Source organism: Ambystoma mexicanum, chromosome 1q (assembly GCF_040938575.1).
Source record: "Ambystoma mexicanum isolate Mex_15411 chromosome 1q, UKY_AmexF1_1, whole genome shotgun sequence".
Lineage (NCBI taxonomy): Eukaryota > Metazoa > Chordata > Amphibia > Caudata > Ambystomatidae > Ambystoma > Ambystoma mexicanum.
Window position 1 is genome coordinate 594968421 of NC_090922.1, and position 25633 is coordinate 594994053.

A 25633-nucleotide genomic window follows, 5' to 3' on the forward strand; every position below is an offset into this window, starting at 1 on the left:
ACGGTTACGACACACCCAGTGTCTATCCCCAGGTCCTCGACGTCGATGACTTCGAGATTGTCGAGTAGAATCCCAATTCCATCGAAGTCTTCGAGGCCTCCGCCTTTGTTTTCGACGCCACGCTCGAAGCCTTCGACGTCGACATCGACGTTTTCGAGGCCGATTATGACAAGTTCGGCACCCTCAGCCTTGGAAATGGGGTTTACACCCTTTATGAGTTCAGAACAATTGAGAACTATGTCCTCAATATTGGAAGAGGGTGAATTGTCTGAACAGGAAGACACATTTGAGTTGCAGGGACCTGTAACCCCAATTAGAGAGGAATTTTCCTCTGAAGAACGCAGGTTAAAGGATCTTCATGATTCCTTACATGAGGCAAGTGGGTTAGACACCTCCCCTGAGGTGGAGTTTGCTAGGCCAGACCCGGGGGAACATGCTGAAACCCCCTATAGAGCCTGAATGGCCAGGATCACAGAGTTTATGGGGTGGTCTGCACCTTCACAATCTTTCCAACAAGATGACCTCACGGATATTCTTGACAAAGGTGCCTTTTCATAAAGCTCTTCAGAGGAAGATCATGACAAACTGGGAAACCCCAGATGTCGTACCAGCAGTAAATAAAAAACTGTCTACAAAGTACAGGGTATCCTCTACAGACCCAGAGTTTTTGTCTAAACACCTATCCCCAGAAAGTCTGGTGGTACAGGCAGCATCCTCTAGCGGTGTCAAGACAGCTTATCCTACCGTCCCACAGGACAGGGACGATAAAAAATATGATGCTATGGCAAAGAAAGTCTTTTCAGCATGTAGCATGGCGTTAAAATCTGTTAATGATACTTGCACACTTGCTAGATTCAGCCATACACTTTGGGAGTGTGCTTCTACAGCGGCTGACCGCATCCCGGAGGGAGAAGAAAGGGATGCGTTCCTGAATATTATACAGGACGGTAAAGACGCTATGTGCGAATCCCTCCAGACGGGCATTGATTCGGCTGACAGTATCAGCAGAGCAATGGCGGCAAGTACATCAACCAGGAGATTTGCTTGGTTGAGTAAGTCTGGTTTTGCCCCAGATGTGCAAGCCAGGCTCTTGAACATGCCATTTGATGGCTCTTCTTTGTTCGGGAAAAAGGCGGATGACAGTTTAGAGAAACTGCAAACTTCAAAAGCAGCAGCAAAATCCTTAGGAGCTGCAATCCGTCAGACACCTTTTCGTCCCACAGGAACCTCTGCGAGGGGCAAGTCCTTTAGCTTCTACTCCGCATTCGGAAGAGGTAGAGGACGACCGGCTCAAAGGGGACAAATAAGAACTACCCGAGGTGGACGAGGTAGATATTCAAAAGCCGCAGCAACAGCAGGTGCCTCTTTACCATCAGCATCTGCATCAGCCGCCCCAAAACCACTCTGAGGACTTCCCTCACAGGACACCTGTAGGAGGCAGGTTGACTCAACATCTGGCGGTATGGCAGGCTATCACGTCAGATGCTTGGGCATTGGAAACAGTTGCCCAAGGTTACTGCCTACCTTTCCTACGTATACCTCAGTCATCCACCGGGGATCAGCTCTCAGAAAGCTCCAAATCCGCTCCTCTTGCAGGAAATTTTAGACCTGCTAGAGAAAGGTGCCATAGAACTGGTACCTGTAGCGGAGAGGAACAAGGGCTGGTACTCCCCTTACTTTCTCATTCCGAAGAAAGACGGAGGACTGAGACCCATCTTGGACTTGCGAGAATTGAACAAATTCCTCAGGAAAGACAAATTCAAGATGGTCACTCTTTCTCAGATCCTCCAGGCCCTTCAGTTCCAGGACTGGTTGGTATCGCTGAACCTTCAGGACGCTTATTTCCATGTGCCTATCCATCTCAAACACAGGAAATACCTGAGGTTCGCAATTGGCAACTCTCACTATCAATTTCGAGTGCTGCCATTTGGGCTGACCTCCGCCCCGAGGGTCTTCACCAAGTTAATGTCGGTAGTGGCGGCAAGTCTAAGGAGGGAAGGGATTCACGTCTACCCCTACCTGGACGATTGGTTGATCAGGGCTGTTTCTTCGGAACAAGCTCAGATCCAGCTAGATCACGTGTGCCACTTCCTTCACAGATTGGGCTTCTCCCTCAATTTAAAGAAGTCACAAACCATCGCAGAGACTCCAGTTCATAGGAGCGATCCTGGACACTTCCCTGAGAAAAGCCTCGCCACCAGAGGTGAGGGCTCAAGATATTCTACAGATGGTTACCAAGTTCCAACATGCCCAACGTCTCCCAGCCTTCGACTTTTTGAGGTTGCTAGGCCTCATGGCATCCTGCATTTTCCTAGTGCCAGAGGCTCGCCTGAGAATGAGATCCCTCCAGTGGGCACTGAGGACTCAGTGGTCACAATTCTCAGGGAGAATGACAGATCTTCTTCAGGTTCCCGACAGAGTAGCTCGAGACCTTCAGTGGTGGGCCTGTCAGGAGAACATTCTGAAAGGAGAACAGTTTTGGCAACCCTGGCCGAAGATAACAGTAGTCGCGGATGCCTCACTCACGGGGTGGGGAGCCCACGCCAACGACTTGACCATCAGCGGTCCTTGGTCTCCATCGGAGTCCAGACTACAAATCAACCTGTTAGAGCTGAGAGCCATCAGACGTGCGCTGAAGGCGTTCCTGCCAGCTGTACAAGGGAAGAACGTCCTGATAATGACGGACAACATGGTGGCCATGCACTACCTCAACAAAAGAGGAGGCATGGGATCACTACCCCTGTGCAGAGAGGGGATGCAGCTCTGGTTTTGGGCAATCCAAGAAGGAATCTCTCTATCGGCAGTTCACCTAGCCGGAGAGAAGAACTTGACGGCGGATGCTCTGAGCAGGCAGAGCACAGTCTCCCACGAGTGGGAGCTAGCTCAGGAAGTCCTTCAAGAGATCTTCGCCCTTTGGGGAACCCCTCAGGTAGATCTGTTCGCCACCAGCCTCAACAGGAAATGCGACCTGTTCTGCTCAAGGGAATTTCCCCCGAGAGGAGCTCTGGGAAACGCGTTCATAGTGGACTGGGAGTTTCCGCTTCTGTACGCGTTCCCACCGGTCCCTGTCATTCCTCAAATGATCAGGAGGTTGAGAAGATTCCGGAGAACCATGATCCTAATTGCCCCGGATTGGGCCAGGAGAACGTGGTACCCGGACCTTCTAGACTTGTCCATCTGCCCTCCAATTCGACTTCCACTCAGAGAGAACCTACTCTCACAGAAGGGAGGTCAGGTTCTCCATCCAGACATCAAAACCCTCAACCTTCACGCTTGGCTTCTGAAAGGCTGAGGTACAAGGATTGGGACCTCCCTGATGATGATATGGAGGTGTTGCTTTCGGCAAGGAGGCCAGCAACAAAGTCTTTTATACCGCTGCCGTTGGAACAGATTTTGCAGCTGGTGTAGAGAACAGAATATCAACTCTTTTTCATGTGGTACACCAATGGTTTTGTCCTTCCTACTATATTTGGCAAATTCAGGCCTTCAAGTTGGCACCATTAAGGGCTATCTCGCAGCGCTATCCATCTTTAAGCGCACTGCGGAAGAACCATCCTATTTCAAGTTACCCTTGGTAATACAATTTCTTAAGGGGTTAACCAATGTTTATCCCCCAAGACCATTCCAAGTTCCCCTATGGGATTTAAACTTAGTCCTAACTTTCCTGATGGGCACACCTTTCGAACCACTCCATTCTTCTTCGTTAAGATTCCTTACCCTCAAAACTGTTTTATTAATAGCACTTACATCTGCTAGAAGGGTGAGCGAATTACAAGCTCTTTCTTGTAAACCCCCTCACACTATCTTCCACAAAGACAAAGTTGTCCTGCAAGTGAAGCCTAATTTCCTCCCAAAGGTGGTTTCTGAATTCCATATCACTCAGAAGATTACCCTACCATCTTTCTATCCTCCTCCTCACCCGGGGAAAGAGGAAGAGAGGTTACACAGGCTAGACCCTAGAAGGGCTTTAAGTTTTTACATCAGTAGACTAGCCAGGATAAGACAGGCAGACCAGCTGTTTGTAGGTTACACAGGTCACAAGCTGGGGTTACCAATAACTAAGCAGACCATTTCCAGATGGATCATCCTAGCCATTCTGGAATGTTATAAATTGGCAGGAAAAGAGCCCCCTCAAAACCTTAGGGCTCAGACATCTGTGTGGCCGCTACATGGTCGTCTGTCCATACCTTTACACGATTTTACAATTTGGATTCCTCCTCCAGTCAAGAGACTAGGTTTGGAAGGGCTGTACTGCATTCTATTCATCAATAGAAGACAGCATGAAGTTAGTACTCCCTCCTCCAATAATAGAATACTGCTATGGGAGCATATCTAAGATGAGGAATACGTCGGAGGACACAATCCCTTCGAAGAACAAGTTACTTCTTACCTTGTAACGTTCTTTCGACGGGATGTTCCTCTGACGTATTCCTCATCGACCCTCCCATCCATCCCTGCAGTTCTACTTCCCTTGTTGTTGCAGGTTACACTCCTTCAGGGTGATTAGTCCAGAAAGCATATTTGTGGGCTACAAAACAGAACTGAGCAACGGGCGCTGCGCGCGGCCTTTATAGCCAGGATGACGTCGGCGTCAATACGGCGGCTGTCGAGGGACATCGACTCGAAGGACGTCGACGCACAGCGCCCTCTAGAGAAACATTTTCCGAGGCCAGCAGAGCTGGAAGGAGATATCTAAGATGAGGAATACGTCGGAGGAACATCCCGTCGAAAGAACGTTACAAGGTAAGAAGTAACTTGTTCATCTCGACGACTGGCTGGTAAGGGGATCCTCCCCAGCTTCGACCAACACAAGTTTGCAAGCCACCATGCAGCTTCTACAACAGCTGGGATTCGCCATAAACTTCACAAAATCCTCGCTGATGCCATTGAACGTTGGTGTTACTGGGGGCACAGTTCGAAACCCAGTCGGGGCTAGTGAAGCCTTCCCTCGACAGAATCTCAAAACTCAATCAACTGGCGGGTCGACTACGGCGAAACGCCAAGCTTTCAGTGAGAAAATACGTTTCGGTCCTAGGGGCCATGGCATCCTGCATCCATCTGGTGGCCAACTGTCGCCTATTCATGAGGCCAGTTCAGGAGTTCCTGGCGGAGCGGTGGACACAGGCCCAAGGATTGTGGTCAGACAAGATAATCATCGACGACAAACTGCTTCGGACTCTTCAGTGGTGGCAGAGTTTCCACAACCTGAACAGTGGTGTACTCCTACAGGAGCCGGAGTTCCAGCTAACCATAGTCACGGATGCGTCTCTAACCGGCTGGGGAGCTCACATGGGCACTCTTCAAACGCAAGGTCGTTGGTCTCAAACGGAGTCACTCCTACACATCAACGTGTTAGAGCTCAGATCAGTGCGATGGGCCTTGAAGGCGTTCCTACCACACATCAAGGGATCGAGAGTACGAGTGCTGACGGACAATACGACGGCCATGTTTTATTTGAGAAAACAAGGGGGGACGCGATCCAGGACCCTTTCCATGGAGGCCCAGAAAGTGTGGCATTGGGCATTAAAGCACGAGATATCCATTGTGGCTCACCATCTCCCGGAAGTGAGGAACTCGCAAGCGGATTCCCTCAGCAGAAGGATGGCCCAGATACACGAATGGGAAACGAGAAATGGGGTCACCCCCCACTGGACGTCTTCGCAACAAAGGAAAACAAGAAATGTGAGCAATTCGCAAGCAGATGGCCTCAGGAGGGTTCCATGGGGGAGGCGTTCTCCTTCCCATGGACAGACAAGTTCCTTTACGCTTTTCCTCTGTTCCCCCTCATACGGAGGACGGTGCAGTGGATACGCAGGTACAGTTGCCGGGTAATTCTAGTGGCACCGTACTGGCCAAGGCAACTGTGGTTTTCCGACCACGCTGGAACAACCAATAGCGTTTCCGAGGGTCCCGAACCTACTGTCCAGGGACAAAGGTACGGTGTGGCATCACGACCCGGACAGTCTCAACCTCACAGCCTGGCTCCTGACTTTTCGGATTTTAGTAAAATTCTCCAAGCCGCTCGGGCCCCTTCTACCAACAAATCTTACACCAATAAGTGGCGAAGGTTCTGTGAGTGGTGTCGAGGACAACAAGGACTACACCCGTTAAAGGTGACTCCGGAGCAAGTTCTGCCTTATCTGATTCACTTGGCAGAGGGGGGGTTTATCTTTCACATCGATAAAGGTGCACCTGGCGGCCATCTCTAGGTTCACGAGGAAGAGACAGTCGTCTCCTTTATTCAGCGACAGGTTAGTGAAACACTTCATGAGGGGTTTATTTCGAACTTTTCCCCCAGTAAAACGTTTTCCACCAACATGGAGTCTCAACATAGTGCTGGCAGGCTTAATGAAACCACCCTTTGAGCCTATGGCCACTTCGGCCATGAAATTCATATCGTGGAAGTTGGCGTTCTTAATTGCCATCACGTCAGCTAGGAGAATCTCGGAACTGCAAGCGTTGGTCGTAGACACTCAATACCTAAGATTCTTTAAAGACAAGGTGGTTCTGGCAACTAATCCTACTTTCGTTCCGAAAGTTCCTACAGTGTATCACAAACACTCGTCCATTGTCCTCCCTACTTTCTTCGCGACCCCATCGGCAGCGGAAAAAGCTCTTCATACCTTGGACGTTAAGAGGGCCCTAAAATTTTACCTACATCGTACACAAGAACTCAGGTCTACCCGACAACTGTTCGTGTATGGTCCGTCGACGAGAGGAAATGCAATTTCTAAGCAAGGACTGGCTTGGTGGGTCTCGTCGACGATTGCGTTTTGCCACTCCATGGCCGGAAGGCCGCTGCAAGGGCATCCTAGAGCCCATTCTACAAGATCAACGTCCTCTTCAGCAGCATTATGGGCAGGAATTCCGCTAACGGACATATGCCAGGCTGCGGCATGGTCGGTGCCCCACACGTTTACCCGCCACTACTGCCTTGCGAGGCAGTATGCGGACGAGGTGCAGATGGGAAGAGCAGTCCTGCGCCATCTGTTTCAATAAGGTAAGCTCTACACTGTGGAGAGTTTTCTTCTACCTGTTGGTGACCGTATGCTTTATGGAGGTACAGATTTATGGGTAAACTTATTTCTTGTGTACCTATGCATTATGTATTTTTTGTGGGTGTATGTTGCATTGCATTCTCACCACCGTCTTCCAGTTTACTGCTATACAATCTATTCTAAACATGTGAATCCATGAAAGATCCAATGCTGGAGAAGGGAATAGTTTCTTACCTGTAACTCCATTTCTCCAGCAATGGTATCTTACATGGATTCACATGCGCCCGCCAGCCTCCCCGGGATGCAATGTATATGCTTGATAGGTTTAACCCTTCCTACTTTGGAGGGGCCAAAATCTGAAGGGAGCCACGGGGGTGGGGCTTTTATACCGTGACGTCCTACGGGGCATGCGTATGCGGGCCCCAAAAGGACGTAGATAGGACACAAAAGTGTCAGAAGTTTTCCTATAGGAAAAGGCTATATATGTGTACCGAGGGGTCCCAGTCTGACGACGGGGAATATTCTAAGCATGTGAATCCATGAAAGATACCAATGCTGGAGAAATGGAGTTACAGGTAAGAAACTATTCCCATCCACAACCTTGAGGAGGTAAGCCTGCCGTTCCATCCACGTTCCTAAAATTGGACAAGGCGGTTTATAATTTGCTTGTGTTTCCAATTTGTTCGGATCCCTTCTGTTGTACTAGAGGTGTGGGGCCGATTGATGGTTTAGAAGTCAATATTCATCCCTGGACCACTGGTGCCCCAGAAGTTAAGTCACAGCCGCAATAAATGCAGTTGTCTGTCTTGTTGGGGAGAATTCTCCCAAATGGCTAATTTCCCTTACCTACTGAGTCCCTCAGCAGCTGTGCTGGATTTCTAGTGTTTATTTTTTCACCCGGTAAGACTGTCAGCCCTTTTCCCACTCTTAAATGTGTTTTGCTCTGTGTGTTTTTACCAACTGTGTGATCTTGGGCTCTGGAGCCTCACCTACTCCATGGGCATCATTTTTTTGTGTTACACAGCATTCAGTGTAGTGACACAGGGTTGTCTTTCAGACTTCCCACTGACTCCATTTTTCTGGGACTGACTGTCTCCCAGAAACATGTAAATATGCCATTAACTTTATGTAGTCTCTTTAAACCACAGACCTAGTACACCCCATTTTACATGGAATTTTGGAAAGGGTTAATTCTTATCCCTTTTTGTCTGTTTCTCTTGGAGCACTGTTTTGCTCCCTTTTCATGAAGACTTAGCTGGTGGCAGTGGGAACTACCCTATTTTTCATACCGCGTTTATCTTAAATAACCATTGTATTGTTTTAGGCTTTTTTATTAGCCTCGAACATAAACCCGCTTGACCAAATATATTTTATTTTGGCTCCAGCTGGGTTTATTCGCCATTTCTTTTTGTAAAGGTCTTTCTCGTGTTTTACTCTACGCACCAAACCAGGTTTGGTTCCTTTGTTCACCGCCTTTTCGCGGGCTTCTGCACAGAAGCCCTCCTTAAGGCGCCTGAAAGTCTGGGTAGGCAGGATGTGAGGGAGGGGTCTTAGGACCCCTGCCATGGGTTCCCTTAGTAACCCAAGTTGTACTCCTGTTTGTTTGGCTGCTGTGTGATTGACAGCCAGGCTGTATGAATGGGGGAAAACTGCATAAAAATCAGGTCTCGGGGACTGGAAAGGCAGAGTTGCCACTGGAACGAAAGAACCGACGAGGAGTTGACAGAAGAGGACCCCTACAACGAATGAACCGCCCGGTGAAGCCCTGCTGCAGGTCTGAATCTTCAGAATCCGACGACAGAGGATCCTCCAGGAATCTTCTTCCCTTGAGCTGGTGGGACCAACCAGTTCGCCCAAACTTCAAGCCAGGACCCCTCCTCTGGTCGAATTTGCTGTACAGAGCTACAGTGGGCCGGATAGCCAGGAAGGTCGGACCCTGCTTGGGTTTTAAGAAGAGCACCTTTTATTTGTTGCTTTGATCTGCTGCTGGTTTTTTCCCTGGGTAGTGCAGGACCCTCCAGTCTTCCTACTTCTCTTCAGTCCGACAGTCGCTTCAGGAACTGTGAGCCTGCAGGAACTACCAGGAACGTCCGCCTCAGCTACAGCTCCCTCTCAGTTTTAAGGTACTGTGCAAATCCGGTTGTTCGTTTCGTTCAGCCGCGATGAAAGTGTGTGAAACCTTTCTCCAATCCGAGGGCTTGCCCTTCTCTTCTCTTTGAACTAATGTTCTGCTGACCAACTCCGTCCGGAACTCGTGGCACAAACTTTACCGTAAACTACCCTAAACCGTGTGATCTTGAGCAAAAGACTTTTGACCTAGTGACTTTGGCCCTAAGCCTTTTTTACCTGATTCTATCACTGTAGTTCCTCTTGCTCAATTGCCCTTGGTACTTACCTGTTGGTGAGGTTCAATTTCTATTAACTTTGTCTTTCCCTCTGATAGGGAGAATTCTCATTCTATGGCTAATTTCCCTTACCTATAGAGTCCCCCAGCAGCTTTGCTGGATTTGAAGGGTTTGTTTTTTTCTCCTGCTGAGAGTGACTCTTTTTCCCACTCTTAAGCATATTTGATGTGTGTTCTAGGTAATTTTTCTGTGTTTAATGTCTATGGGGGTTTCTCTCACCCTCATAGGAACCATCTTTATCCACATGTGTTACACAGCACCCTCCGTGCAGTGACACAGGGGTGTCATAGCGACCCCCAGACATAGACTCCATACCCTGGGACTGACTACTGTCTCCCCGGGCATGTAAAGTCACCATTGACTTTACTAGTCAATCTTTAGGAACAAAACCAGTACAACCCATCTTACTATGGAGGTACTGGCAAGGGTTAATAGTTTTTCCCTTATGTTCATTTTCGAGAGGTTACCGTACAGTCCCTCTCAAAGTTTCTGGCTGGTGGCAGTGGTTGCTACCAAAAATATTCGACCGCAAATATTTCCCTATCGGATTTTCCCATTGTTCGAGGCTACCACATTTACTGACAGCCTCTAACATACTGCCGGTTTATTTTTATATTAACTTTACTCTGGTAGGTTTTATTTGCCAGAACTTTTATATAAATTCTTTCTCGTGTCTTTCTCTAAACTCCTAACCTAGGTCTGGGATCCTTTATTCGTCCTTTTGGCGGGCTTCTGCCAAGAAGCCCTCCTTTCGGCGCCACTGAGTCTGGGGTGGAACCACTGTGTGGGAGGGGGGGGAGTAGGACCCCTGGACAGGGTTGCCTCAGCAACCCATGTCGCACTCTACCCTCATAGGCTGGAGGGTCTCCCGCCAGGATGACCACTCTACTGTGTGAGTAAGAGGCTGTATGAATGGGGATCTTTTTGAAAAGAAGCAGGGTCATGAGGACTGGAAGAGCAAGACGTCGCCACTGGAACTAAGAAGCCGAAGAGGGGAGAAGCTAAAGACATCTGCACCAACTGAACCACCAGTGAAGCCCTGCTGCAGCATCTCGCCACTTTTTTCCACACGAGAGAAGATCTTCGTCTGCAAGAGCCTTCTCTTGAGCTGGTGGGGCCAACCAGTTTGCCAATCGCCTTCCAGGACCTGCCTTGGTGGAATCGCCAGTACCCTGCACTCGGAGACCGGATAGCCAGACACCCGTCCACCCGGACCGCGATTTAAAGGAGCGTACCTTTTATTTGTTTGGCAGCACCGCGGCTGGTTTCATCCCTGGGCAGTGCAGTAACTCTAACCTTCCTCCACGACGAGAGTCTCTCTTCCTCTGCTGGATCTTCTGAACTGCAGGAACTGCCAGGAACAACCGCCACTGCAGGAGCCTCTTCTACATTTTAAGGTACTTTGTTCCGCCAGGCCTCCCTTTTCGTTTGGTAGCGCTATGGGTGTTTTAAATCGTTTACCTACCTGCTGGGTTGGCCGCCCCTATCCTCTAACATTGTCTTTCACCTTCTGCATCCACCTTTTCGAATCGTTTAACAAAGACTTGACTGCAGCTACAAGAACATTTTGCTCCTGGGCTCTTTGCCCGGTACCACTGACTCTGGCACAAGCCTATTGACTCTGGCTGAATCTGTGAGAACTGCCTTCTCTAGATTGCGTCTCACCTAGAAATGTGTTGGTGCACCTAACTCTTATAAGCACCTTTTCCTTCCCACTTTTAAAACTTGTGAAGTGCCATTTTGCTCGGTTTCCATTTAAGTATTATACATGCTAAAGTACTGCCTTGCCTAAAACTTGTTCACAAACTTATTGGGAAGTGTTGCTAAGGTGCCTAAGAGTATATTCCTGTATAACTTGTTCTTTCCCTCCCTTATGAGAAATTGCTAGAGTGCCATTCGTGTTTGGTTTTCACTTTGCCGTTTTGCTCGGTTTTCACTTGTCTACAATTTAACTAGGGAGCTGTGTACGCTTTTCTTGACTGAGTTTAACTTTTTAATAACTGTGATTTATGTGTTGAACTAGAAGCGTGTAAAATAGATGTATATATTCATTTTAATACAAAGCTTTGGTCAGTGTTTTCAGTACCATAGTACTGAAGCCCTATTGTGTAAACCCTGAATACTGCTCATCTCCCTCTTGAGACAAGTCTGATTGATTAGCCACATCTATCAACTAAATCTTTGTGGTACAGACTGATACCAAAGGGGATTTATTGCTCATACCTGTAGTCTTAATCTTCTGTAGTGCTCCCTAATGGAACTGCACAGGATTCTGCCTAACATCCTCCCTTTTAAATTGCTAGAGTGCCATTTTGCTCCCACTTCATTTTGTGAGCTTAACTTGTCTGGAACTTATTGGGAGTGGTGTGGTGTATTAAGGGTGTGGTTTTTAAACTGCTTTACTTTAGTGAAACGTTATACAACTGAAGAGTAAATAAATGTATATTCTTTTACTTGAAAACATTGAGTCAGTGTTTGTTTGAATCATAGTAATTGCTGTCCTTCGTGTAACTATTTGATACTGCTCACTTACTCTTGAGATAAGTCTGGCTGCTCAGCCATCGCTACCACTTTTACTGTTTAGTACAGGCTTGTACCAAAGGTGAATTTGTGCTGTCACTTGTAGTCTTAATTGTGTGTGGTGTTCCCAAGGGGTACTGCATATAATTCTGCCTAACATGTCTGAACATTTCTGACGCCTTATAATTTGCTTTTTTGTGCCGCAATATCCTGGAGGGTCTGGTTATAATATTCATGTTAGATATAAGCAAGACCTTGCAATGCCTCATGATATCAATTCAGTGTTAGTCAACCTTTCATTATGTGCATTATGAAGCTCTAGAACTGGGCTAGTGACTGCACATGGGTGTGGGGGGGGGGGGGGTGTTGTCTAAAAAAACTGTTGTGGAGATGGGCAAGGGTCTGGGGCTGCTGAAGACAAGATCTGAAATAAAGGAAACTTACAAATTCATACTGCGTGAAGTAAATCATTGGACATAACAGGCCCCACGTAGGTCAACTTGACGAGTCGTGCCACTCCCCAGTATATTGTTAGGGCTGTTCCACCCTGATTGGGTGGGTGCTCTGAAGAAGACATTTTCCTGGAGGCGTATGACAGATGCCTCTCTGCTTACTTTTCTTAAACACTTTTTTTTGTTAGCACGCCTCAGGGCACATTCCCCATTTCCATCTACCGTCAACGCGCAGCCATGAACAGCAAAATGTGCACAGCAATAGGGGCCTTGTGAGGTTAAGTCAATAATAGAGCAGGCAGTTTCCAAAGCCTGACCAGTGCACTAAGGAATAGAGGTAAAAGAGTAAGGAGCTAATGCTCCTGTTACCAGGTCGTCGCTCAGGAGGGCTGGTACAATTCCTACGTCAGATTGGCCAGGCTCAAGTTGCTCCTACGGCTCACTGCATGATAACAAAATGACGTCCACCACCTTGGTAAGAATAGCTTTCAATTTGCGTTGTTCCTTGGCCATATTTGTACATAGGATAAACGCAATGGATGGAGAAATCAAGCTTTTGAGATCAGGGGTCGCCCACAGTTGTCACAATAATCTTATAGATGGTAAAAGAATTTAGCATTCTGTTCGTATTCTCCAGTGAGTTCTTTTGTAGACCCAGACACAAATTGAGCAAGGAATGTTTATCAGTGGCTGGGGACAGCACCACTGATTTCTCAATCGCTGCTGCAATGGAAATTTTAAGCAAAGGAGCAGGGACCATAGTCCCTGCCGATGGTGTTGCCCCAAAATACCCTGTGATCTTGCTTTGTGCCGTCGGATTGGCATCTTGTTTGTCTTTTTTGGGGCAGTGGGCCCTAAGGGGCATAATGTCACTCACAGGAGGATTTCTAATTCTCTTTTCAGCAAACATGCTTGCACACGCAAGCCAGTTTACCACCCCGTTTGCCTTCATTATTAACAGCAGAGGCTCTCAGTAATAGAGTAATTTTATAAAAGTAGTTGATTAAGTCAATGCCACTCACCATAGCTGAATCAGCGGCAATCTCTTCATAAATACAGCCATAGAACCATATAGAATGTAGAACTCACTGGAAATGGGCAGCTTACGGGCGCCGTCTCGTCCGTTAACCACAAATGGACGCTCCTCAGCAGCCCTTACAAACAATGAGCACGTCTGCGGCACTCTCATCATAATGTAACAAGCTTATTGTTCAATCCTGGAATTGCTGCGGCTTAAACAATCTTCTCACATGGTTTACAAATAGAAAACTGAACGCTCTTCCCTCTATTTTATTTTTGCAAGAAACCATGTGCTGTAAAGAATTTTGCTTTGATGGATTCACAGCTATTCATAATACCGCACACCAGCCACCGACTGGTCGGCCAGTTGGAGGCATTTCCATTCTTCTCAATAATGATCTTGTCTTTGTAATAAACTCTAAGCTGTGCTCTCAATTGTTTGTAATGAGAAATATTGACATTGACATTTCTGGGCCAAAAAAGGTGATGTTGATCTCCATTTATTGGAACCCCGCTAAGCTTCCCATTGATGAAGCAATTCATATTTTAAATGAATTACTAACAAAAACTTTTTGTAACTATCCAGCGACAGAAGTGCTGATTTGTGGCGACTTTAATGCTTATTTATTCGCATCTAAACAAGTTTATCCTTCTCATATAGCCTCTCAGCACTTCAAAACAGCACATGCAAATGGATTAAAATGGGCCCAATTTTTTTGGTCATGGGATCTAATAATTGTAGATCCTTTACTCCCTCAAACTTTTCTAACTTGGCATAGGGGAACGGCTTGCTCGACTATTGATTATGTGGTTGTCTCCCAGGGTTTAGCGGGCATTATTGGTCCTATCACTTCGTTCTTTCCCGCATACGGTGATCATGCCATATTACAGTGTATCATTCTTGCTAAAACCCAGTCCTTCAGCAGACTCCAACCGCTGTCTCTAGTTCAAAGCAATAGACAATTTTTGTCTATTCGTTGGAATATCTCTACCTGTCGACGTCTAACATTTTTAGTAAACCGGGACTGGTGGCCTGATCATGATCAAGGGGCACATTCCTGCCAGATTATCCTTGCATGGAATCTGCAAATGATCCATAACCATTTAATTGCCCTTGCAGAACTTGCATTGATACAGCCGCAATCAAATGCTCCTGATTATATTTTGACATGTAAAATCGCTAAATTAAAATCGGAAAGAAATCACGAGCTAAGAATTCTTAAAAGAAACTGCCATTCCACACACTGTAACAATTATCTTGTAAGTAAGAAGTTATTACTAGGCAAATATAGATCCAATTTAAGAGCGGCCAGATCGGCATTTCACCTAACTCGTAACCAAAACATGGTACGCCTAATCTGTAACCGCAATACGCGAGACATTTGGAAACTACTGCGTACAGTGAACATAAGCAGTAGGCCTTCGTTTGATTCTTCGATTGATGGCATTGCTTGGTCCAATTTTTATGCACAGAAATACCTGCTCCCATCAAGATTCTCTTCGGTAGATATTATGGACCTAGTTATCCACATTCCAATGACTTGCCCATGGACTATTGAAGACATTCTGTTTGCTATCTCCAAACTTAAAACCTCCAAATGTGCAGGTCCCGACGGCCTCCCTCCCTGTGTAATCAAAGACGACCCACTGTTCTGGGCCAATACTTTTTTGAAGATTTTTCGATCTATCTTTATTCAAAAATATCTTCCGACCTCGTGGGTTTGCTCTATTATCATCCCATTACATAAAAAAGGACCTACAAATAACCCCCTCAATTATAGGCCTATTGCACTTATGGACGTGGCATCTAAAATCTTCTCTCTCCTCCTATTGAAGGAGGTTGAAGCCCACATCTCTGAGAATCATATTTTAAACAAAGTACAGACTGGTTTTCGAAAGAATATGGGCACACAATTAAATGCCACAATCCTAGCACATCTAAAAGCTGAAGTGCTTCGTCCTAACCATGGTCCAATCTTTATAGCATCCCTGGATTTATCTTCTGCATTCGACTGCGTTATTCGCAGTAGGCTCTGGCACAAAATGCTTCAACTGCAATTCCCCCCCTATTTAGTCGCACTAATTGCACTGTTACATGACAAAACATCTTTTAGAGTACGTATCTCGAGTCAGGGCAATTTGACTGCCCCCATTCCCACTGCAATTGGAGTTAAGCAGGGATGCAATCTCGCAGCAGTCCTATTCAACCTTTATCTATCTGACATTGAAGAGCTTTGGGACCCGGCTTTTTCTAACACAATTCGTCTTGGCAGACTTCAGCTGTCTTGGCTAGCGTATGCCGACGATGTGCTTCTTTTTGACAGTACCCAATCAGGTTTACAAAACAAACTGAATATTTTTCAGCATTATTGTGGCGATAACAATTTGACGATAAATTCTACAAAATCGAATATTCTCGTGCTCTCCTCAAAAACAAAACCTCGCAAATTTCGATGGCACTTGAATTCTTGCCATATTCGAATTGTTAGACTATCTATCTGGGCTACAACCTTGCAAATAATTCTTCTGCTATTTTTTGGCAAATTACACTCGCAGAAAAAACACGTCCTTTGCAAAATCAAATGAAAATGATCTTCCATAAGTATTGTAAATTCTCTCTACTTCCGTTGTTTGAATTTTATTCTAAGAAGATTGAAGCAATAATGTTGTACAGTTTAGATCTTTGTCTCTTAGATCTATCAGTCTTTCTAAATAAACTTCAAGCAAAACTGTGGAAGGCCACATTAGGTCTTCCGAATTATCTTCCTAATTCAATATTACTACATGAATTAGGGCTGAATTCTTTAGCAGTGCGTCATGACTGGCGCACTTTAAAGAACTTTGCAAAATTGTGCACTCCGATTGAAAATTCTATTTATGAGGACTTTAAAATCATGTTGCAGGAAGCTTATCCCATATCGATTAGAACTTTCTACAAGCGTATGCTTTCTATTTTAGCGAGCATAAATATTTCTGCTGAAGCTTTTCCATCTAAATTACTCAAAGCACATAAACGACTGTTCGAGAATGACTGGGCGGTTATCTGTTCGCAAATTGCGGTCTACAAATCGTTCACCGAATATGCAAAATTCCATCACAAGCAATCGCCAAAGTTACCATACTTGATACTCTGCCCTTGTGCTGAAACTAGAACCCTCTATATGCGATTCCGTCTAGACCTATTACACACGAAATCAAGAAGGAAACATTGGGAGAGAAATGCTAATAATACTTACAGTATCAGCTGCAGATTTTGCAATAATTTGGAAGCAATCGAAACTTTAAAACATCTTTTTCTAGTATGTCCATTCTTTGAAACCGAAAGAGTGAAAACGATTAAATCTTTCAACTTGACAGACTCGAGTTTTGCAAGAGAATTAGTTTGGTCACGTTGTATGTGGGGTTCTTCAAATGCTATCATCCTAGCGACAGTACGCTTATTGAAAATCATTGAGGATGCACTATCATCGAGCTTAGAGACTGCTCGCCATTGAGTCACAACTTTTGGTGTTTAGGTCAAGACTATATACATGCATATATGTGTGTATCTATCTATATATGTATGTATATATTTATTTGTGGTGATCACTAAGTTTTCTTTTATATGTTCACTTTCTTCGCCTTACATTATGTCTTGTAAAAATTCAAAAAAAAAAAAAAAGTATTACATGATTTTATATATGATATCTGTAATTTGCCGTTCTGTTTTTGGCCCTTTTTAAATTCTGTTTTAATTCTGTGAATTGATAAAGAATTATGATATTGTTGTTTATATAATTTTGGGAATGAACTGAATGTACTACATTTTACAAAGATGTAAAGATGTTATCAGATGTAACTTTTATGAACAATGCTATAATTTTGTAAAGATGCGTATGCATCAAAAACAAAATTTTGATTAAAATTTTTTTAAAAAAAAGTCTATCCGGTTGCGTTTGCTGGTTTTGGACGTGCTTTCCTACCTGCCCGCATAACATGACTCCTTTAGAGTTAATTCTTAGAACAGCATTAGGCAGATCATCCCTTAGAGCACTAAGATCACTTACAGCAAGTGGTGTTCTTGAAGAAAATCGCAAATGTTTCCTTTTCAAATGTGCTGCATAACTTTTGATATCCCACTAAAATGCTAAAAATACAGTATTTTTCCCATACACCACTTGTAATTAGTCTGATCGACAAATCTGTGTCAATTTCGAATATCCTTGGCCAATAGCACCACTGGCCCAAAACGCCACACACCATGTATATGAAGGACTTCCCTTTGTGAGAGTTTTAAATTGGGAGATATTATAAGGACATTAGTAGCTAACTTGAACTATTTTAATCAAGCATATATGCCACAATGTTTCCTTTTTTCTGAAAAATGTGTACATCTGTGCCGTAATGCCCTTTAGGGAGGGGCACAGGTCTGATTAGTCCCCTTAATTATTTTATTTACTTATTTATTTGTATTTGTAGAGCGCGCTACAGCCCGCAGGCATCGAGGTGCTAAATCAGAGCTTAAGGAGGCTTACTTAAGGGTTACAAAGAAGCCGCCCAATGAGGACTTATTTACATAGGTGGTTGAATATCTTCTTTGCTATATGACAGGAGGAAACTATCAAATTTAATCAGATATGTATGTTTAACCCTAAGCAGTTTGAAACTGTAAAGGGCTGATCGTACCCTTTAGTGAAAGCTCTCGGCCTAATAAATGCTTTTGGTAAACTCACTGCAGAATGTTTTGCCAAAACCACAGGAAACCACTATCTGCACCAGTGTCCAGAGGATTTACTGATGATTCGCCGATCCTAGAGTATATTAATTTGTGTGATTTTTCTGACTTTCACAAAAAGTGGATACCTTTATAATGCGAAGCACATAATCTGTACCATCAGCGCCTGGAGAATGCCCTTGGGTGGTAGCGGAGCGTGGTATAAATCAACACCACAAAACACCTCCCATCGGGCAGTTTGAAACATTGTTCGGGGAGATCTTAACAGAATAGGGGGAGATATTTGAACCCGTAACTGTTGCAGTAGATTTGAGGTAGTTTTCACCATTGTGACACAAGTAGTGCAAAATAGTGTCAATCAGTTACAGAACCAACTAGGGTGGAGCACTAGTTGCACAACCTGTTACTAGCACATTACATCTTCCATAACTTCTGCATGTGGTACATTCCAGTAAGAACATGTTGCATCCAAACAGATGAGCTTTATAAAAATTGATTTGACTGAAAACTATGTAGTGTCTTGAAAATGAGAAGGGGTGTGTTGCATAAAATGTAAGTTGTCTACCTATTCAGCCAAAGGTTGAAAAATTGAATCTTCCGCAGCATCAACCGGTTTTAAGGGCAGCGACTTGAAAATGCGAATGGCTCTTTAGTGGACAATAGACTGTTTTGCATGTTTGTTCTTTAAAATAAATCTCTATTGAGAGCCATCCAGCCCTTGTCTTTAACTTAATCCAAAATCTTATCAGTAAATTCCATACACCCTATAGTGAGATTGTATGGGAGTAAGATGTATTTGGCTGTATCTCTTAGATGACTCATAATTGGTTCACAGTAAGCATCATAGTCTATAACTCTGCGCTTGGCCTTCTCAGACGGTTTCATTATCACACTTGAATCATCAAATGATTTACCTAAAGGAGAGTTCCTCTTTTAGGTTCCATCCGAAAATGTGGTTAACAAGTCTCTATGATCTCTATAGTTTGTCTAATAGATTCTGTAATAGATTCTGTGTAGATATTGACATGTGCCACATAAATTGTTCATCTGTAGCAAATATTACTTTTAGCTTAAACAGTTATGAAGTTACAGTGTACCATATATAGGACATTCAAATACAACTGTAGGACAAGCATCTGAAGCTGCCACCCTTCCTTTTGCATGTTAACTACTGTATCTCGCTGTATCAGAATACGAAGTCATCAACCTCCGCATTGAATGGCTGCTTCTGCATGACTGATGTTATCAATTGGGCATGGTAAGAATAATCCAATGCATGATCTTCAATTGATGCTTTTGTTTAGGGTAGTAATGGCATACTTTAGTATTTTCTTTCAAGTAAAATCTCAATCGGAAAAGTGCTTTTGAAAATGTGGTTCTTTACATCCATAAGAGCCATTTCACTTTGTTTTACAAAAGTTTGTGGATCAACTATTCCAGCATAATTTCAGTGATAAGAACTAACCAGACCTCCTTTTTAAAACCAAATCTGGCTCAAAGTATTGTACAAGCAGCGTGCATTCAAAGTGTTACCGTCTAGCAAAATGTACTGTTGCACAATATTTTTAGCGTATTTTTTTAAAAATTATTTCTTTATATTTTAGTCTTTTTTAAAATTTTAATAGAGCTTAGACCACACTTGCTGTGCACTTGTGCTGCTTGCAAGTGATTAACAAGATGTGGAAAGAAAAAAGGAACTGTTTTGTTTCCATCAGTGAATTATTCATTCTTGTTACCTCATTGAATGTAAATATATATATAATATTACCTATAGTGTATATGTTCTACCCTTCCTATTTGGCGTGATACGTCCGGCACTGTAACCGCAGCTGGACCTCTCCCTACTGTATGTAACTAAGTTTTGCAACCCTCTTGCTGCCTTTGCGCCCGGCTACCCCTGGGTTAGGTGCGCATTATAAATAAATACAATACAATTTGGTGTTTTTACATCTGCACTTTACATTCCGTATACAGATTTCGTTTTTCGAACTCTCTAAAAATATTATATTTTCTCCAGGTAATTCTTCATTTTGTCTAAAACTGAATTTTGTGGTATTCATTATGCTATTTATTTAAAAAAAATGATGTTTGTCAGGATGGACTTTAAATATAACTTTAAAAGTCCAGTCATAGGTTGCTTTCCTGGAAAGACTCGCCCAATGAATTTTCACAATTACTATAATTTTGAATAACACTTTTCTTTCGGTTGACACTATCAAATGCAAAAGCAACATAGGACTTTGGCAAGTGAAGTAAACATTTTTCAGAAGTCCTGCAATATAACCTGAAACTGACCTTTTTGGCCAACAATTGATATCACTATATTGTTTGACGGACCAAGGCTCTATTTGCGTTCTCGTACGTTTCTGAACAATCCCATCTAAAGTTCTGGTGAAAAACGCTTGACTCAGAAGATTAACTCATTTGCCATTTAGACCACAGCATATCGGTTTAATGTTTTTGTAAATGGGGGGGGGGGGGCAAATGGGCCTCATTACGAGTTTGGAAGTTAAGGGCATGGCTACCTCCAAACTCGGGTCCGGGTCCCGCAAAAGGGGACTTACTGGGCCATTCCGACCTTGGAGGGCCCGGTAATTCCCATTCGCGGGACCTGGACCCGGTACGTCCCATTCCCACTTGAGCCCCCAGAGGGCTCAATGGGAATGGGGAGGATGGTAGTAGCGGTACCATTTAATAACGTAATCGCTAATACCATCCTAGTCGGGTCGCGGGTGCCGCTCTGCACGCCTGGTCTGACCAGGCGTCCAGAGCAGCACCCGCGCGCAAACTCTGAATGTTGCGGCGAGGTAACAACGCCTGTAGCACTACCGGCGCCGTTGTTGCCTTACCGCAACACTCCTAATGAGGCCCAATGTGCATCCACATCTATGTCAGGAAAATGTACTTCTCCATTTAGTTGATGCTTTTCTTGATAACAAATACATTTTCCAAACCTCTGTGTAACCCAGACCATGCTGATATGTTGTAGTAATATCCAAGTGTGATATGTATTGAATAGCTCCCCAGAATGTGACATGCATTACTCTCCTAATATGTTGCATAAATACCCTTTTCTATGGCACCTGATATGGATGCATAACGTGCTCCTGGATTCCTGCATAATTGCATTAGACATGAATGTAAAAGTGAATTCTAGGTCTTTTGACATAGACTCACAGTACAACAAACAATGCCAATGTAAAGTGCAAACATTTGTGCATAGTCGATCCCTAAACTCTGAAAACATTTCCAACCAAGGTTAGCTTCTTATTTTTTTTCCCTTTTCTTTTTTTTCTTTCCAGTTCCTGTGCAGTGATCATCTCACCCGGGTGCTGGCATTACTGACTGAATTGGCCATTAATCAAATACAGTATTAGGGTATGCAGCAGCAGCACAACGGCACCTTCTGCACAATACTTCAGTGACGATCTGAGCAGTTGTTCACACTTTTTTGTCCAGTTGTTTCAGTCCATGTAATTAACTTAGGAGGTACTTCCAAATGTCCTTCAGTTCAGAGGTTCCAGTTTATTATCCGGTTGCAAATTTGCTTTTTGAGGGCTCGATTACATTGTGGTTGCCAAATCTGCTCCATTGAAGATCTCGGTCAGAAGTGCAAGAAGAACCTGTTGAGAAACTTCTAATATGAATCAGTACAGTATTTTGACCCCTTTTCTCTATAGCCCTCAGATTTGTTCATCATGAGGATTGGATTATTCTGCATTGCCTTGTTTGTCCTACAACTCGTGTACAGGATTTGGAGACCTGAACCTCCCTTTTTCTTCTGCTTATTTGCACAGAGGCACACGTTTGTGGTTAAATATGCTGTTTTGTACATTCTTGCATGCAAGCCTTGTGAATTTTGCCTGCCATGATTTTATATCTGGCATTATCCTTCAAGTAATTAAGGCAAAGTAACTTTTCAAATGTCCAGAAAATCTTTAACACATCAAATGCTATTTAAGATGTACAATTCATGTAGGTTTGTAGGCTTTTGTGTTTGTTTCATTCGAGGGGCACTTTAACACATTTGTACTTGCACGGCACGTTTTTTGTCTCTAAACTGCATCTAGCTGCTTTTGTACCCAAACTATTAAAGTTTTTCCAAGTATCGCTTTCAAATTATTGAAGTGAATGTCTGGTAGAAGGGTTGTGTGTGATGTATTAGAACATAATTAATTGGCAGTGTATGAATTAAAAGTCGAATTTGAAGTGTTGGTGGGAGTCATACATCCGCTGTCTTGTTGGCATTTATATGACCAATTGTGGCTGTAACTTGCAATCGCCCCTATTTGTTTTAATGTGTGCATTAGAAACCTAAAATCTCTATTGAGCAACTCTAACATTAGTTCCCTTGATATTTTCTTGGAAGAAAAACCTTCTGAAATGTTGCTTGTATTTGCAGATGCATCTATATCAAAATGTTAAACACTAGGGATACATTTTAGAGTGATCAGCCAAAAGCTGTTTTTGTTATTGTTGGGCTTTTGGTTTGTTTTTGAATCATTATTGTGCATCATACTATTATGCGCTGTAAGTGTAGCTACATGTGCATTGAGAGCTCTGTGTGTGTACTGGTAACATAAGCATATACATGTAAGTGTAGAAGGAGATGTACTGCAATAACTCGGATGGTGTCTGGTTCGACTAGCAAATGATATAAGTGTGGCAGAGGTGCATTGTGAGAGCCCTAAGCATACATTAGTGGGGCATACTATTTACATGCTGTAAGTGTGAATAGTGATGTGCTGTGAGAGATCTGAGGGTGCACTCTTTAACTCCAGATATTACCTCCTTGCCTGAATATGACAGGTTGATTTTGAAAACCTACTGCAGATTCCTTCTTTGCCTAGTAGAGAGGGGACTGAGAATACCCCGAAATTCAGGAAACCCTTCTGTAAAAAGTTGTGCATGATCTCTTGAACACCATCTGGATTGGGTCAATATCTGTCTCTCTGTTGCTAGCTCTAACATGCTGCCCCTCCTTTAGATGGCCCTTCGCAGAGCTGGGGAAAGCACAACTTCATAAACATTCCAGGCTTGGCACCTTCTAATTGCTGTTATTGGGGTTGGGGGTGTAACCACCTGAAAACTGCAAGACGGGAGGCCCCATGGATATTGGAACAATTAAAAAAAACCCTCCGCTCTTTACCAAACCTTCACAGCCAGTCAGTTATCTACACCCCACCATGCTCCGCTATACACCCAGTAATCCCAAGGTGGGCTGCACCCAGGTTCTACAACCTTGTTTCTTATTCTTCATACTCATATGTCCCGTCCCCTTTCCTCCATACTTATGCGATATTATGTCCATCGGAACGGATCGGAGCACTTTGGAAGCGTCAAAAAGAACGGTTTGTCCTTTTATTTTTACGCAGACCCACCACACGTTACCTTAGCCCCTCCTTCCTGGTCTCTGCCCCACGCATCACCCTTCAGTCCTTTTCTCGTCGGGGTCTGGTGCTCTTGCATCGTAGGGACATTTTCTTTTGTTACCTTGTCCTTCATCTTCCTGCTCCGGTTCCACAGTCGTCTTCACTCTGTCTATGCCAGAGCGTCTGGGATTCGTGTCCCGTTCTAAGTGTGAATGTCGTTTCAGGAGGGTGGATCCCCATTCTCTCTGGAGTGCTTGGGCACGGGACATCGGTGGGACTCTTGCTCCTACTGCAACTCCCTCTCAGTCCGGGCACTCCAGCATGGGCTCGTCGGGTGTGGGGAGGTGTTCCAATGGATTCCTCCTCCACATTTACAGCAGTTCATTGATATAAAAAAAGTGTCCGGTAAGTTCCTTCCTTTTTAGGGTACCCCTGGCTAGGGGACACTTTCCTGGGGTCTTCTGGCTCTGGGAGGGGCCCCAAGTGGCTCTGGTACCAGGGTTCTCTCTAAGGTGTCCTGAAAGGGATCTAACCTATATTCCGGAGTTCACTCAGAGGGCCCCCTGTCAAGGGGCTGTCGAGACTGGATATTCATCTGAGGTTCCCCATCTGAGGGCTAAACTTAAGCCAAACATTTCTGGGGCTGTTTTGACCGGGGTTATTCCTAAGGTTTCCAAGTCTGGAACTAAATGTACCAAGCCTAGCCTTGGTTTCCTGCACAGTGACTAAGGGCACCGGGGCAATCCCTGAGGATCCCCAACTAGGGGCTATATTTAAAACTAGCAAGATCGAGGGGCCTCCTATGAGGCCTCTGGCTACGGGAGGTGACCCTAAGCCTTCCCACAGTCTTGTGGTCGAGCCGATCCTGTTGAGGGGGCAAGGGAGGAGAGCAAAGGCCATAAAGGTCTTCAAGTACCGGCCCTGCCGAGGTTCCCTCAGTGAGGGCTAATTCTTCTGCAAAATCCAAAGGAGCTCAAAAGCACTCTAGATCTGCCAGTACTGGCTCTGCTGAGGTTCCCCGTCACAAGGCTAAAATGTATTAAAGCTCCTGAAACCCCTGTGGTGACAATGTCCTCACTGATACCTGTGGCACAGTTCACCTCAGGCAGTGACAAAATGGCGGTTTAACCCATGCGGTCTGAGGGGGCCATTTTGATGAGCTCTTTCGCACAAACGTTCTCAACGGCTGGTGCAGAGGCCTAGATCTGGGGCCTTATGGTTGGAGTAGACCTCGTCCGCCAAGCGTGGTTGCATGCTACAAAGTTCTTGAAGGAGGTTCAGGATAAAGTATTTGATCTTCCCTTCGAAAGGTAAAGAGCTGTTGCATTCCTCCCCGATGAGGAACTCAATAAAACAAAAGCAAGCACGCAAACGGCTAAATCTTTGTTGTCCTTGCCAAACCCCCAGCTAAAGCAGCCTATACCCAGAGGTCGGATGCATACAAGGTCCTGCTCAGGTTTCAGAGGGTCCCAGGAGTGTCGAGCACACCTCGGCGCAAGCAGCAAAGACAAAATGGCTGTTTTTTCTCTCGGTCATCCTCCTCTTTGGCAACAGGTGGTCCCGCCCCTGATAAGTCATCCAAATTATGTTCTCCATCGGTCACACTTTACCCCTGTGGGAGGAGGTATATCGTCTCATCTGGAGGCGTGGCAGACCATCACAGAAGATCAAATGGGACCACAAACACTGGATTTTCCTTTGAGGTGCCTCCTCTGAGGTGCCCCATCTGAGGGCGAAGTCTGAGCCCAACGCTTCTGTGGCTGCTTCAACTGTGGTGATTCCTGATGTTTCTCAGTCTGGGACTAAACGTACCGAGCCTAGACTCGAGGTTTCCTGTCGAGTAACTAAAAGTACCGGGGTAAAACCCAGAGGATCCCCAATCATGGGTTCTTTCAAAGACCAGCGGGATCGAGAAGCTCCATTTGGGAAATCTGGCTAGCGGGCATACCCCTAAGCTTTACCACAAACAATCTGGTCGTACCGGTCCTGCTGAGGGGGCAGAGGCCCCAAGTCTTCCGGGCCTGCCTAGGTTCCCTTACTGAGGGCTACTTCTTCAGCAGAAACCAAACTGACTGAAAGGTGTTTCAGGTCTGCTAGTACCGGCTCTGCCGAGGTTCCCTGTCAAAGGGTTAAAACCGATCCAAAAGCCCCT

General features: G+C 44.8%; 1 protein-coding gene across 4 annotated transcripts in view; it reads left to right on the plus strand.

The window, feature by feature from the left end:
* CENPL (centromere protein L) overlaps positions 1–22217 on the plus strand; it is a 391919-nt gene extending 369702 nt beyond the window's left edge. For 2 of the 4 annotated variants that reach the window (XM_069641113.1, XM_069641115.1), the window contains one exon: positions 21412–22217. In XM_069641113.1, coding sequence (XP_069497214.1) covers positions 21412–21486 — 75 coding nt within the window. In that variant the 3' untranslated portion in view covers positions 21487–22217. Of the gene's footprint in view, positions 1–19299; positions 19368–21411 lie in introns of all 4 variants that reach the window. The other 2 variants (XM_069641112.1, XM_069641114.1) reach the window with 2 other exon arrangements.
* The last annotated feature ends 3416 nt before the right edge of the window (positions 22218–25633 follow it).